We start from the raw sequence: 14,136 nt of genomic DNA, 5'->3' as shown, positions 1-14,136 counted from the left end.
TTAGTTTTCTTGTTTACTGTTAGGTAGTTGCAATCGGAGGTTTCTTTAAATTATACAAAAAAATTTACATATCAAACCCTGTACTTTGTTTATTTTACGATTCACGTTCCATTCCGTTTTTGAGGTTTTAAAACTCTGACTCGTACTCTTTTTTTTTCCTTATAATTCTCGTTTAATACCATCCGTTAATTTAAACGGTACTAACAAAGAAATATGCCGTTATAATATATGAAATAATTTATAAATATTTAAGCTATCAATGATTTCTTTAGATGAAAGGCAAAGAGGAGGATAAATAATTGTAAGGGTATTTTAGTAATTTAGTCGATATTAGTTAGTCAAAATAATTTTAGGATATTAAACGAGAATTATAGAGAAAAATAAGGGATCGAGTTACAAATTATTAAAAATGGACTGTGAATTATAAAATAGGTTAAATATAGAATGTGATTTATAAGATATCTTAAATTATAAGATTAGCTATGAGCTAGAATAAATAGCCCACCCTCTCTACATTTCAAAATATATAAATATATATATGTCCCACTAAGTTTTATTCAGCATACTAAATTATTTATTCTATGTTTGAAACAGTTTGCATCACCAAACTACTATTCCAATCTATATGCTGTTGTCCAAGTATTACTCCAAGTTGCTAAGCAATATCAAAATCACTAAACTATTAAATAACTTTCTCTGTAATAATTGCTTCATGTTGGAATCCACTTGGGACATCTTTAGTCATAGCAAATTTACTCAGCAAGTTTACTGAAATTAGTTGGTACTGCAATTGAGGTTAAAGGGAGTGTGTTTCAAGAATTTCTTTTATTTTTTGTTGCCAATTTTATATTCAGCAAAATATATTTTATTTTCTCATAATTATTAGGCGAAAATTTAAAACAATTTAGGAAAAATAAAAGTCTAATAAATTAGAAATTCATATATTAACGAGACAAAGTGAGATTAGTATATATATATATATAAGTTGGACAACGGGTAGATCCAACCTTTATAGCGATTATTTTATCGGTGACCTACTGTCAGAAGTTTCATTAGAAATTTTTTTTATAAATGAGCATGATAAACTTTTGCCTAATCAAAAGCTGGTATACAGAGCCAAGTCTTATTAACTTCACTGGTATAGTTAAACTATGCATAGCCTGTTGTTTAGTTAGGCATGACATTTAAGTTAGATTAGATGCTGCATGGAATATCTTGGCTTGTTTGCACAGTTAGCAAAGCTAGAAGACTGACCAAAACTTCATAAGATTATTATTATTATTATTATTATTATTATTATTATTTAATGTCTGTTGCAGCTGATGCCATTAGCTTAATTGTCTAGTTTATGCCAGAATTTACCAGAGGTAAAAAGAATCCTGGTCATCTGACATGAGTACTAGCTATTTTCATAAAAAAAAGATATTTTATTTTAATTAATAATAAGATTGGGCTCTTAAAATTAAATGTATTTTATTTTTGTACTATATATATATATATATATATATATATATCTTTTTTATAATAAAATACACATAAGTTATATAAAAGATGTGCACAATAGTTTAGTTTAGCTATTTTTAAAATTAAAGAGAATTTTATGCAAATAATCTCAGGAGCACTAGTCGCTATTTTACATTGTCATTTCTGATTTATGATAATTTATATTAAGCTTTCTCTCAATACCCATTCAGCCATTCTTCTTCCATCTCCCTAGAGCAAATTTTTTCCTTTTTTTTTTATTTAATTTTTTTTTTCCTTTTCTCATGCAATATAAACTACTTTAACTATATCCATTGGCCTATATATAAAGCGGCCTTTGACATAAGCTTCACACTCGGTAAAATCATAAATAAAACAATGTATTAAATATAAGAGGACTAAAAAATATATTAAAAAAGAATAACTCTAGTAGATACTTAGCATATGAACCTGAGTCAACTTGCAACTTCATCATAATTTGTAGTCTAAGAACTTTATGAATATCCAAAGTTGGAGAATTAAAGATTTATTAATCAACAATGGTGAAGCAAAGCGAAAGGATATAATAAAAGTGTACAAGATACATCTGCCACCACCTCCGATAACGACTCATCAAATGAGGAGGAGGTTGAGGGTTATCTTTGGGTTTGTTGGGAAATTTTTATTAGATTTAGTGTAAGGGTTTGATAGAGATAGAATCAAAGATCAAATAATTATAAATAAATAAATATAATTTTAATAAAAATGTTATATTTAAGCGAAACCTATCGAATCAAGTCTGAGCAAGCCGTCTATAGCTTAGACTTGACTTAATAAAAATTGAGCCGAGCCGAGTTCGAGTTCGAGCTGCTTATTTATATTGATATCTCTACATTTGCATGGACCGGATATCATATAATTTTTTAAATAAATTTAAAAGCCACTTGAATATAATATTTAATAAGCGAATTTAAAATAGTCAAAAATTATACTTTACTGTGCATGATTTAACAATAAGGAATTTGAAAATAATATCTTTAGGTTATTAGTATTGCTCCCGGTGATTGATGAAAAATATTATAATCTTAATATCTGGGAGGATGTTGATATTGATATTTGATGAATTATCTATTCAAGCATTATATGTGTAAAATTTGGATAATTACTGAGAGAGTTGACTTAGCAATCCAACTTATTTATTGAGAATAATTAGTCTCTTTGTATAGTCTATTACTATTAGGCTACAGAATCATAATCTATAAAAAAATAAAAAATTATAACTTTTCTTATGAAAGATCATTTTAAAATTTTAATTGTGTATAAAACTTTTCTTAAGGACAACATTCTAATGATGTTTGATATTTTATAAACTTTTACTGCTTAACAGGGAGATGGGGAATTAGAGAATTAAGATTAGATATGAACTTGTTCAGTTTTGGTCTGGATTTCAACTGAGCATTTTGTATCTATGAAAGTTAATCTATGTTTTTCCTAAAAGACTCAAAATATTAAATATATCCCTAAAATATGAAACAGAGCAAATATGGAGAACAGTATAAAAATCGGATCATTTTGCTCAGAATCCAGTTCGAATAACTGTAAACAACAATTGTGAATCATTCACATACAGTAACAAAGAAACCAGTAAAATTAAAATGAGAAGACTAACATCAATTACATAACCCTTTTATGTGACACGCCAAACTCCACCATTGACCAAAACAATCCACTTTAATCTCAGAAAGACGAGCAAAAAGATGCCACCTTTTTAGTTTTTTCCTCACGCCCGTAACCCTAAGAACCCCTGCACTGGGTGATGGCGGAGCAGCCGCGCGAGTAGGGATTGGAGGCGGCCCCGGGCTGGCAGTTGTAGTAGGAGGCGCCGGTCAGGGAGCAGGGCACGACGTCGCGCCGCAACGCATCGTAGCTGATGTAGCCGGTCGTGCTCAGGACGCTGCGCCTCGACCCTTCGTCGATTCCGAGGCATTCGTCCAGCGTGCCCTGGCACTCCGCGGCCTTCCGGGGGTGGATGAAGACGACATCGGCGCCGCCGCCGGAGACAAAGAGGAGCTGGATGGTAATGGCGACGAGGAGGAGGAGGAGAGCGGTTTGTCTTGGACTCGCCATGGCACCTTCTCTCTCTAGCATTGGAGTTGGGGGATTAATGGGATTTAAATTTATAGGAGAGAGGAGAGGACGGTGACCGGAAGATGGCAAAATGGAGCTTCTTTTTGACGAAATTACGAAAATGGCAGATGGTTAACGTTTTGCAGATTAGACCCTATAGAAATTTATTATTATATACGCTAAAGAGAAACAGGTCCAAAGTGAAGAACGTGTCGTGCAGTATGTTTAGAGCTGCAACTAAAGAACAATATTTACGAGTTACGACTTTAATCTTATTGGATTTGTGTCTATTATTAATATTTTTCAAAAGGTTATTCCAGTCTTTATAGACTTTGTGACAAGCATGATAATCTGTAGCTATGCACCAGTGTCCGTTCGCCACGTCAACAGAGACGCGCGATATGAGTGGCGGGCACGTACTTCCGATGTCCAACTGTTGCATGGCCTTCTATATTTCCCGTAATGCCCTTCCAATAATCTAATTTGGGCTTTTTGGGCTTTGGGCTTTGGGCTTTTATTATAAGGTTACGGCTCGTGCGAACCCAGTCTCAAGTCTAAAATCCCGCACGTGACTAGGGTTCTGAGTAAAACCTCCATATAAATACTAGCTCTATCCCGCCTCGTCTCTTTCTCCGCGTTCCGCTTCTTCTTCCTCTTCTTCAATCGAAGGTACACTCCAGTCTCAAAGCTGCTAGTTTTAATCGATTTCTTGGAGATTTGGAGGGGATAGTTCTCACAACCTTGGATTGAATCGATACAGTAGTTGTAGATGCGATTCTTGTAGAATGTCCTGCTTTGACTTCAGCTATAAGTGCATTACTTTCCCTTCCCGCCAGGAAATTTTGCTGCTGTAATCTCGGAGTCGCACTTAATCGTCGAAATGCAGAACGAAGAGGGTCAAATGATGGATCTCTACATCCCTAGGAAATGGTGTGCATAATCATGTCTTTGTTTACTGCCGTGTTCATCTTATCTACCTGTTTACATTTCGATGTCTCATTTGTTCAATATGATTGCTTGCAGTTCCGCCACGAATAGGATTATTACGGCGAAAGATCATGCCTCTGTTCAAATCAACGTAGGCCATTTGGATGAGAGTGGGGTGTACAGTGGACAGTTCACCACTTTTGCTCTCTGCGGTTTCATCCGTGCTCAGGTCCTTGTCCATAACTTTTTGGGAATTTCAGGTTTTATTATATTGTTTCTGTGGCATTGAAAAAGAGATGTTCTTTTTTTTTTTTTTTATCTTAGTCATTTTTTTTAATCTTGAGCAAGTCCATCGAGTCATCATTAGATTTTACTTGCGTTGATAGTCTTGCGTCTTAAGATTTATTCTTCGTAATTTATCCGCATAAACGATAAATGTTCACCCTACTCCATCGTTCTCTGCATTCTAAGTTATATATTTCCCATGCAACTGATCAATGTGTGCCTTGTAGATGTCTTACTTATAAAATAAATATTGGAAATTATAATAGTGTTGAAAAGAAAGATACGCTGATAATTGAAGATCAAAATGCATTTCTATAATATTTTCAGGATGCAAGGTTTGGTACTTAAATTCATCTATTGTTGGATTTTATGTTTACCACGTGAAGAATAGCTTTGGTGGCATTTTGTCTACTAATCCATCAGCATCCTTTAGAAGAAAGGGATAAGGTGGAGATGACATCCATAGGTTAGACCACCACCAGCTAGATCGACATCCATAGGTTAGACCTTCCCTTGTCTAGATAAAAGGTAATCATGAACTGAAAAATCTAATGGAGTTCATCTACTAAACTCCAGATAGCACACCCAATAACAGCCTGATAGTTTTCCCCCTTTTCCAATGTCTTTGCAGTCTGTTATGGAATTTAAGGAAGATACTTCAGACATAGATGTATGTCAAATACTAGTATGATCTTCAGTGGTCTTATTCAACATCCTATTTTGCACAATAAATTACTAGTCTCTGTTTCTTTTACTATTTTTTTTGTTCAATCTTAGCGCTATTTCTTGTATTGCTATCTTCTCGTCATAATTTTATCATCCTGTATACAGCTCTTTTAATCTTTTCTGCTGCCCTCGCATCCGGTTGTTTTACAGGGTGATGCAGACAGTGCTTTGGACAGGCTGTGGCAGAAGAAGAAAGCTGAAGTTAAGCAGCAGTAGATGTGCAGCAATAATTTTTAGTTTAGAGGTCCTATTCCTTCATCAAGGATCTATCATGCTTCAAGAAGTTATCATGAATAGTATTATAAGCTGATAGAATCTAAGCTTTGAGCCATTGTTAATTTTCTTTCTTGAGATGTACTATGTGCTCTCTTTTTGTTGAACATTTTGGGTTGTTTAGTATTCTGTCTTTTGTACCTCACTAGAGTTTGTATCTTAGCTGCAACTTTAAATGTTTATTTAGGATTGTCAAGTTGCTCGTCCATCGCTCAAGCTCGTCTCAACCTCAGCTTGAAATTAGGCTTGATCAAGCTCATTCAAAATGAGGTAACTTTGATCACAGTTATAGGATTACTTCTTATAATATATATATACATCTTGGGTCGGTTTTTGTTGGGCTCGTGTTGTTTTTCCCCCCCTTTACTTCTGTGGTGCCTCCTAACTGTTTGGCTCAGGATTCTGAGACCCCAGTTGGCCATTTGGCCCTGATGAAAAAACTTTCTGGCTATGAAAAGGCCTCTATGATGAAGAGGATGTGAAATCCCACTAATAAGTGGGGTTAAGTTCTTCAATATAAGAAAAGAATCACTATGGTTATCATCCTATAAACTGCATGAATTCTCTCAAAAGAAAAAGTTCCCCAAATCATGACTAGATTTCTAGTTCTAGTTAAAGAGGAGACTAACTTTCCAAAATAGTGAAATAAGACTAAATATATGGGGGAATGATAGGAAAATAGATTTTGAATCATATATAAGCTTTCTTGGTGACATCAGTCGCTTTTTTGCTGGTTTCCAAGATTCCTAGAATGGAAGACTGGGTTTTGATCAAAATATGTGAGGATTCTAAATTTATTTTTCAGTAGCACCATTGGCAGCAAATTGTTTATTACTATTAAATAGGACGATATTATAATCTCCAAAAATAAAAAGAAAAAGAAAAGATCCAATCTTTACAGGATTAAGTTACAAGTTCTTCAATTTTAGGATGCTAGTATGAAGGAAATTTTTGTTCTAGGTATGTAAGCTTAAAGGCTGTCTAGTCATAAGACTATCTATAGAATCTCTCAGAATTTTCTTTTATCTAACAATAAGAGCTGAATAAGTAAACATGCAATTTTCTTGCCCACTTTCTCTCAGCAGAATTGGTGATTAAATTGCATCCATTAGCAAAATAAAAAATTTAACAGTAAAGCTCTGATTAAGCCCCACTAGGAATGAATCCTGTAAGATTGGTTGATTGAGTTTACTATGGATTATGGACTATATATGAAGATTTGAGGCAGATAATATTTTTTTCTTTGTCTAATCCAAATATATTACTTGTTTGTTGTTTCTGATGCTTTAGGAAGTACTTATCTTTAAGAGAGAGCTAGCTTCTTTTCCTTCCTTTTGTTTTCATTTTTTTTTTTTTTTCATAGAATGCATGACTAGGTGGCAGAAATAATTTCATGTTAGTGGAAGAATGTCGGCTTTCTGAAATAATAACCTTCCATAATGTCTCACATCGTGCTCCTTGAATCACTATACAGGCCCAAAAGGACTACCCTTTCCTTCCCTTTCACTAAAGGGATGCCTCTTTTGGATAACTCCCTAAAAGTTCCCCTTGCTGCTTGTGTCCAAGCATTTGGAAATGCATGCATAGTGCACACTAGCACCTAGAGGCCTTAGTTGCAGTAGGAAGACCAATCCAAATGCTTATCAGGAATCAATCAAAGCATGATAATAGTAGCCCACCAGAGCGTGCTTCGACGATTGTAAAATTCCATAAGTGCCTATGCAAACTAGTGCAGATCTGAATCATGACGAGACTTTGGTGGACATTTTGAAGTGCAGATCATGTCATCAGAACATAAAAGCCAGGTTGAAAGATTTAAAAGAGCAACAGTAAGAGTGACGACAGAGGATTCAGCAATTGGACATTGCATTCCATCACTTTATAGCTTTTTTTTTTTTCAGAAGGAATTTGCGCTCCGTGCTGTCCGTAATATGCGGCAACAATTCACCTTCTGAGGAGGAACAAACTTTATAGAAATTGTGACATGAATACTACGAGTTGGATAACAGCAATGCTGTAATATATGACAATGATCACCAATAACATTGCCGTGTTGCTTTCTCCTTTCTAAACTGGAACCACCGGAATTTGCCTGAACTAATCTTGGTTGGGTTGATACCTATAGCAATCAGTAGACAGCCGGGATTACACGTATCTGCATTACTGATAAATCTTTGTACCAAACAGCGTAGCTTTCATTTAGATTTTCTGATTAATATCGAGCATTAAGTTCATGGAGCTTTGGGTGTCAATAGAATAAACTTTTAGAGAATGTTAAACAAATGGATTAATGATTAACGCAGTCTTATCTTTGTGATTGTGACCTTGGTGTCTAGAGAAGCTTATGAAGTTATGTACAGGTGCATCTGCATCCTGCATCCTATGGTAGGTTTCTACAAGAGTTTCAACATCCACCTATCCTACCACTATCTCACTAACAAACTTCCTTTCAGTGGAATTTCAAACAATCAGTTGATATGTTGATTCTTTTTAGCAAATAAACATTTGTTCCTTTTACGAGCCTGATCAGAAACTTTTTGTCTAACCAATGTGTTTCCGAAGTGTTCACTGAGCTTTTCACAGTATCTTAATACAGGTCATTCTGATGAAAGCTGGTGTATTAAAACTTAAAAGTATATAAGAAGAATATACATAGGAGGTACTGTATGAAGTTTTGCTCAATTTTTATAAACTTGCACCATGAATGCTTAGGGAGAAAGCAACAACTTACGTTATTGAATGCTTCTATCAATTATCTAAGAACAAGAAAAGGATATTATACTTGATTCTGATAGAGCAAGAAAAGAGAGGGATTCATGCATCCCCGCATTTTCATCGGATACTCTGCTTTTCCATATTTTGTTTTGTTCCTTCCTCTTTCACTAACCACACATATATTCAGTTAGAAATCTGATGATGAAATGATGAGGAATGTAGGCTGTCACTTTGACTGATTGATATCAATGACTCCTAGCACTAAAATAAGTGGAAGCACAGAAGGATGAGACATAAAAAAAGTTGCCACCTTCATATCAGCTTGGGATTTTATCAGGTGTGACATGCTTTTGGGCTGTTTAAGTTGTAATTAGGCACACAGAGGTCTAACCTTGCTGCCTTGGCCTAGATATTTAACACAGTATGACAATGATGTAAAATTTCTCAAGAATGGACACCATGCGGTTGGACTTCATATTATAACTAATGTTTGCTAATAGTAAGTGTTTTAAGTCCGTTGAGGTACACCACATACTATATTGTCGTGAAACACCGATAATAGTTCCCAAAAAACAACTCTTCACTCTTCTTTGCCGGCTCATCCTGCACATATATATTTGCATTGTATAAAGTAAAAGAGAAAAAAATTGCATTCCAACTCTGCTATTTGCTTAACACAATATTCTCTTAGCTGTAACTGTTTTGCCGGACTCTGGAACTGTGAAATGTAAATATAATGGTCACTCGAGTGAAGTAACACAAACTACTGTTATGAATCCTAGATAAGCTTTGCCATATGAGCATCGTTGTACTCCTTCGTTATTTAACTCGACTAGCTAAGGGGCAAACTCATACGATCACCAAATGAAGTTCGACAAACTATTGGAGTTGACCGAATTTTAGACTTGCACGACAAGATATCTTTTGTTCTACACATAAACCGACCAATTTCCCCAAACTTCGCTAACTGTATAAAATTTCTAGGAGATATTATTGCATAATTTCATTATAAATATGTAACCTTATCTGGGAAGGAGATATTAGTCTTAAAGTTGCATCATAAGAACAAGGTGGAGTTCCATGTCATATGGGAAAAGAAGACGGAGAGCAATTCAGACTGGCTACAATCTTTTCAGAAGAACAGCAATGGTGGGAGTTCCAAAATTATTGAAACATGCTGTCACATCAAAAAAGTTCATAAGGTCCTCAATCCTATTGCAACCACACTCCACAATCAGCCACAAGCCAGCAGATTCAAGAACAAAATTAGGAATGCTACTTCAACAATCTTCTGTCACATTATATAAGGAGCCAGTAAGTTCCAAGTATCAGCAATTTGAGTTATTGGTTGCCTTTCCTTGAGTGTTTCCTTTCATTATTATTTTGTGTTATGGATGGTAAGAAGTTGGAGTTCAAAGGAGAAGATGCTCTTAGAGAGCTTGAGACACTGACCATAAATGCTGGAGAAGTTCAAGAAAGGATCTTGAGGGAGATACTCATGAGTAATGGAGCCACAGAGTACTTGAGCAAGTATATGAATGGATCAACAGATATTTCAATATTCAAGTGCAATGTTCCAGTTGTCATGTATGACATGATTCAGCCATATATTCAGAGGGTTGCAAATGGTGAGGATTCTTCCATCATATCAGGCTACCCTATTACAGAAATGTTAAGAAGGTGCACTTCTCTCCCCTTTTTCTCTTGTGATGCTTAATAGAGTGGTTGCGTATATGTACACCTCTTATTCTTCTTCTACAGTCTTAGAAAGGTTGTTGTTTTATAAGATATATGCAGCCCAAAAGCCCCCAAGTCATAGTTTAATAAGAATACTAGGGCAATTTACCTTTTTATGAATCAGATAATGTCAATTTGCAATAGCTTCAGCAAGGATAACTATAACTAGATAGGCTGACTCTGACCTAAGAACTCTGAAATTTAGAAACGAGTTACTGGTACCAACTATATAAAATATTCTAGTGACTTGGAACTTTGTTTTTTTAGCTGATATCTCTCTGAGTGCTATTTATTTGTAGCAGAACTCTTACCATGGATAAATGATACTTAGTGCATACGTTGGAAGTCAGTGTTAGTCAGTATAGTTATACTAATTAAATGCATGCAGAGGTTAATAGAATGCGTGATTCACAGTTCAGGGACTTCTGGCGGGAAGCCAAGGCTGATGCCATCTATTGCAGAAGACCTCGACCGTCGGACTTACCTGTACAATCTTATCCTGCCTATCATGAACAAGTAAGATCATTTATTCTATCAAAGAAGGACAATGTGATTTAGGATATTTGCGGCTGACAAAAGAGCAGACGTTGATAACTCTCATACTCTCTCTGGAGACTGATTTGCATGTAGTAGGAGTGTCACCAGGGCTGGGGCTTTCATGATTTCCTGTTTTAGCTTTCTGTTTCCCATTTCTGCAGGGAGACAATGCAGTAAAATATTCTTGCTCATAATATCTCACCCAATGTCCCCTGACTCAGTTTACATGGATAAAAATAAGGCACAAGAAGCTCAATTGATCTTGACAAACCTTTTAGCTAACCTAGTTAAGAAAAATAAATTTTCTTTTACATCAACTTAAGCAGTGAGATCTTTCTCCTTGTAATAAATTTTACATGTGACTACTCTCCTTTTGGTTTACTTATTTGATAACAAGCCTAAAATAAGTTTGTGAGGACGGCGAAGTAAGAAGTCAGAATAGCATATTGGCTACATAGTCTAAATGGTGATGGAGATAACTGTTACATTGGCAACTTTAGTTTTATGATCCAAATCAATCTTGTAGGCACATACCAGGACTAGATAAGGGAAAGGCCATGTACCTCCTCTTTGTCAAGGCCGAAGTCTTGACACCTTCTGGCATTCCGGCTCGATCAGTCCTCACTAGCTATTACAAGAGCCAACATTTTCAGTGCCGGTCATGGGACCCTTTCAATGACTACACTAGCCCTGATGAAGTCATTCTTTGCCAAGACAGCCACCAAAGCATGTATTGCCAGCTTCTCTCAGGCCTGATCCATCGCCGCCATGTCCTCCGCCTCGGAGCTGTATTTGCTTCGGCCTTTCTTCGGTCAATTAGCTTCCTTGAACAGCACTGGCCCAACTTGGCTAATGACATCCGATCTGGCCAGCTAAGTCCTACTATCACCGATGCCAACTGTCGGTTGGCGATGTCAAGCATTGTAGCATCCCCAAACCCAGATCTTGCTGATGAGATTGAGGCCATCTGTGGTTGTGGCTCATGGAGAGGCATATTAGGCAGGCTATGGCCTAAGACCAAGTACATTGAAGCTGTGCTCACAGGAACAATGGCACAGTATGTTCCAATGCTGGAGTTCTACAGTGGTGGAAAGATACCTTTAATATGCACCATGTATGCCTCTTCTGAATGCTACTTTGGTGTGAACATAAGGCCCTTGTGTGATCTGACAGAGGTGTCCTATACTCTGCTTCCAAATATGGGTTACTTTGAGTTCATACCTTTGGAGGATGGCGTAAAGTTGACTGATGATGATAAGGTGGAGAATGACAGGGTAGTCAGTTTGGTTGATGTCAAGCTGGGTTACCTCTATGAGCTTGTAGTAACTACATTTGCGGGTAAGTTTGTTTAAACAAGAATAAAGTCAATCCAAGATAGAGTTACTTTTATACTAGGATGGTTCTTTACTGGCATTTTAAGTTCCTACAAAATATATAGTACATGCACAGTCTCAAGGTATTGTAAGTTTCTACTCGTAGCCCAAGATGAAATGCTAGTTTAAATACCATATATCAATCTCAAACCTACTGATATAAACCTACTCCTGTTAACTATGGAAATTTTCTTGAAAATTGTGCACCAAAAATTTGTACAAAGATCAAAAGACTTTTAACTGACTTCCGAGATGACATTAACTACCAGCATAGCATATAAACTACATTATCTCAGTAGACATTTGTGCTTATAATTTAAAATTTGATCCAGGTCTTTACAGGTATAGGGTCGGCGATGTGCTCCTGGTTAGTGGCTTTCATAACAATGCTCCTCAGTTCAAGTTCATCTGTCGAAGAAACGTTGTGCTTAGTATCGATCTTGATAAAACTAATGAGGAAGATCTTCACAAGAGTGTAACTTCTGCAAAGAAGCTCTTAGAGAGCCAAAACTACCTTCTTCTTGAGTACACCAGTTATGCTGATACATCAACCGTCCCTGGCCACTATGTGCTCTTCTGGGAGATCAAATGCACCTCTGACAGTACAACCGGAGCAGCACCTCTGAATGCTCTTCTTCTTGAAGATTGTTGCATGGCCATCGAAGAATCACTTGATTACATCTACAGACGCTGTCGATCTCATGACAAGTCCATTGGACCGCTGGAGATACGAATGGTTGAAGGTGGCACATTTGATGCGCTGATGGATTTGGTGATCAGTCAAGGTAGCTCAATCAATCAGTACAAGACACCAAGGTGTATTGAGTCTATTGCTGCATTGGAGCTTCTTAACTCCAAGGTCATGGCTTGTTTCTTTAGTCCACATGATCCAACATGGAACATTTAGTACTGCAGGGAAGAAGACATTTCTGATGAAGTCTTACCAATCTAATGGTTGTGTAATGGTGCAAGAGATCAATAAGTTGCACAAAAGTACAGTTAGGGAGAACAATCTAAAAATCATTACGATGAAGGAGCTTCTGATTCTCTTCAATTGATTCCAATTTAACTGCATCCATTCCATATATTAGTTTTATAGATTATTATTGGTGTGCTGATATCTAATATGACATAGATAGTTATATAAAAACTACTGTACTCCTATTACTACTAGTTTTTGTGTGTATTTATATTTTTATCCATCCCATCAGTATTCCAGTACATTCAAAGGAGAAAAACAATGTATTGACATCACAGGAAACAAATGGTTTTATAGTAGGAGCAGTTATAGTTTGTTCTGATGCTATAACAACCAAAATAATATTTGGAACTATAGTGTATTGATATTATATATATAACCATTAAATTCTCCATTCATATACCAACTCTTAACACTTCTTATGTGTCTAAAATTGTTAGTTTTGAAGAGAAATCCACCCCTGAGCAGCTCAGTTTATGCCTTGCTGGTTACATGCCAGTGCATTAATTGGGCATATCTAATAAACATAATTAAATCGTCATATATATATATATATATATATATATAAAAGACTATCAATATATTAATATGCATTTTAACGGTGTGGGCGAACCTACCCGCACTTAGGATCCGAATCCGAATCCGCTACCTAACCCCAGGGGCCGCGTCCCTTGCGCGTTATAGGACCCTTTTACTTCCAGCCAAAGCATGTCTGTATGTGAACCCCACCGCCATATTTTTAATGGGGTCATTACGCGGGTCCTAAAAGTGGGCGTCACTGGCGAGCTACAACTCCGCGAAGATTCCCAACAAAAAAAGAGAACTCTGGAGTGATAGACTACATCCCAGGTTTCAGTAAATGCTACAAGTCAGGTGCATGCAAAGTTTTAATAGCCAATTGAAATTTGTCACGTAATAGTAGGATATATTTTCTACAAACAGTCCTGCGTACGATCGAATCTTCGTCTTAAAAGTCTTCTCCTCTTTCGCGTATAA

General features: G+C 36.2%; 3 protein-coding genes across 4 annotated transcripts; 2 read left to right on the top strand and 1 right to left on the bottom strand.

Moving 5' to 3' along the window:
- Positions 1-3,255: 3,255 nt before the first annotated feature.
- On the bottom strand, positions 3,256-3,588 carry LOC140775621 (rapid alkalinization factor-like). The gene has a single exon (XM_073119002.1). The coding sequence runs from the start codon at positions 3,586-3,588 to the stop codon at positions 3,256-3,258; it is 333 nt and encodes a 110-aa protein (XP_072975103.1).
- Positions 3,589-4,194: 606 nt separating this feature from the next.
- On the top strand, positions 4,195-6,005 carry LOC140776229 (small ribosomal subunit protein eS21). The gene is made up of 4 exons (XM_073119862.1): positions 4,195-4,257; positions 4,425-4,518; positions 4,612-4,744; positions 5,677-6,005. Exons 2-4 carry the CDS (start codon positions 4,469-4,471, stop codon positions 5,740-5,742), a joined length of 249 nt encoding a protein of 82 aa, XP_072975963.1. The 5' UTR covers positions 4,195-4,257; positions 4,425-4,468; the 3' UTR covers positions 5,743-6,005.
- Positions 6,006-6,270: 265 nt separating this feature from the next.
- LOC140776226 (probable indole-3-acetic acid-amido synthetase GH3.11) lies at positions 6,271-14,024 on the top strand. Of its 2 annotated transcripts, none has more exons than XM_073119857.1 (5): positions 6,271-9,828; positions 9,920-10,194; positions 10,666-10,767; positions 11,315-12,126; positions 12,494-14,024. In XM_073119857.1, the coding sequence occupies exons 1-5, from the start codon at positions 9,595-9,597 to the stop codon at positions 13,066-13,068; spliced, it is 1,998 nt and encodes a 665-aa protein (XP_072975958.1). In that variant the 5' UTR covers positions 6,271-9,594; the 3' UTR covers positions 13,069-14,024. The 2 variants fall into 2 exon arrangements, with proteins under 2 accessions (XP_072975958.1, XP_072975957.1); XM_073119856.1 differs by having other exon boundaries at positions 9,917-10,194.
- Positions 14,025-14,136: the final 112 nt, after the last annotated feature.

The sequence above is a fragment of the Typha angustifolia genome, chromosome 14 (assembly GCF_048772165.1).
Source record: "Typha angustifolia cultivar Huaian chromosome 14, ASM4877216v1, whole genome shotgun sequence".
Taxonomy (NCBI): domain Eukaryota; kingdom Viridiplantae; phylum Streptophyta; class Magnoliopsida; order Poales; family Typhaceae; genus Typha; species Typha angustifolia.
Note: the sequence above shows the minus strand (reverse complement) of the source record. Positions and strands in the feature narration are given on the sequence as shown.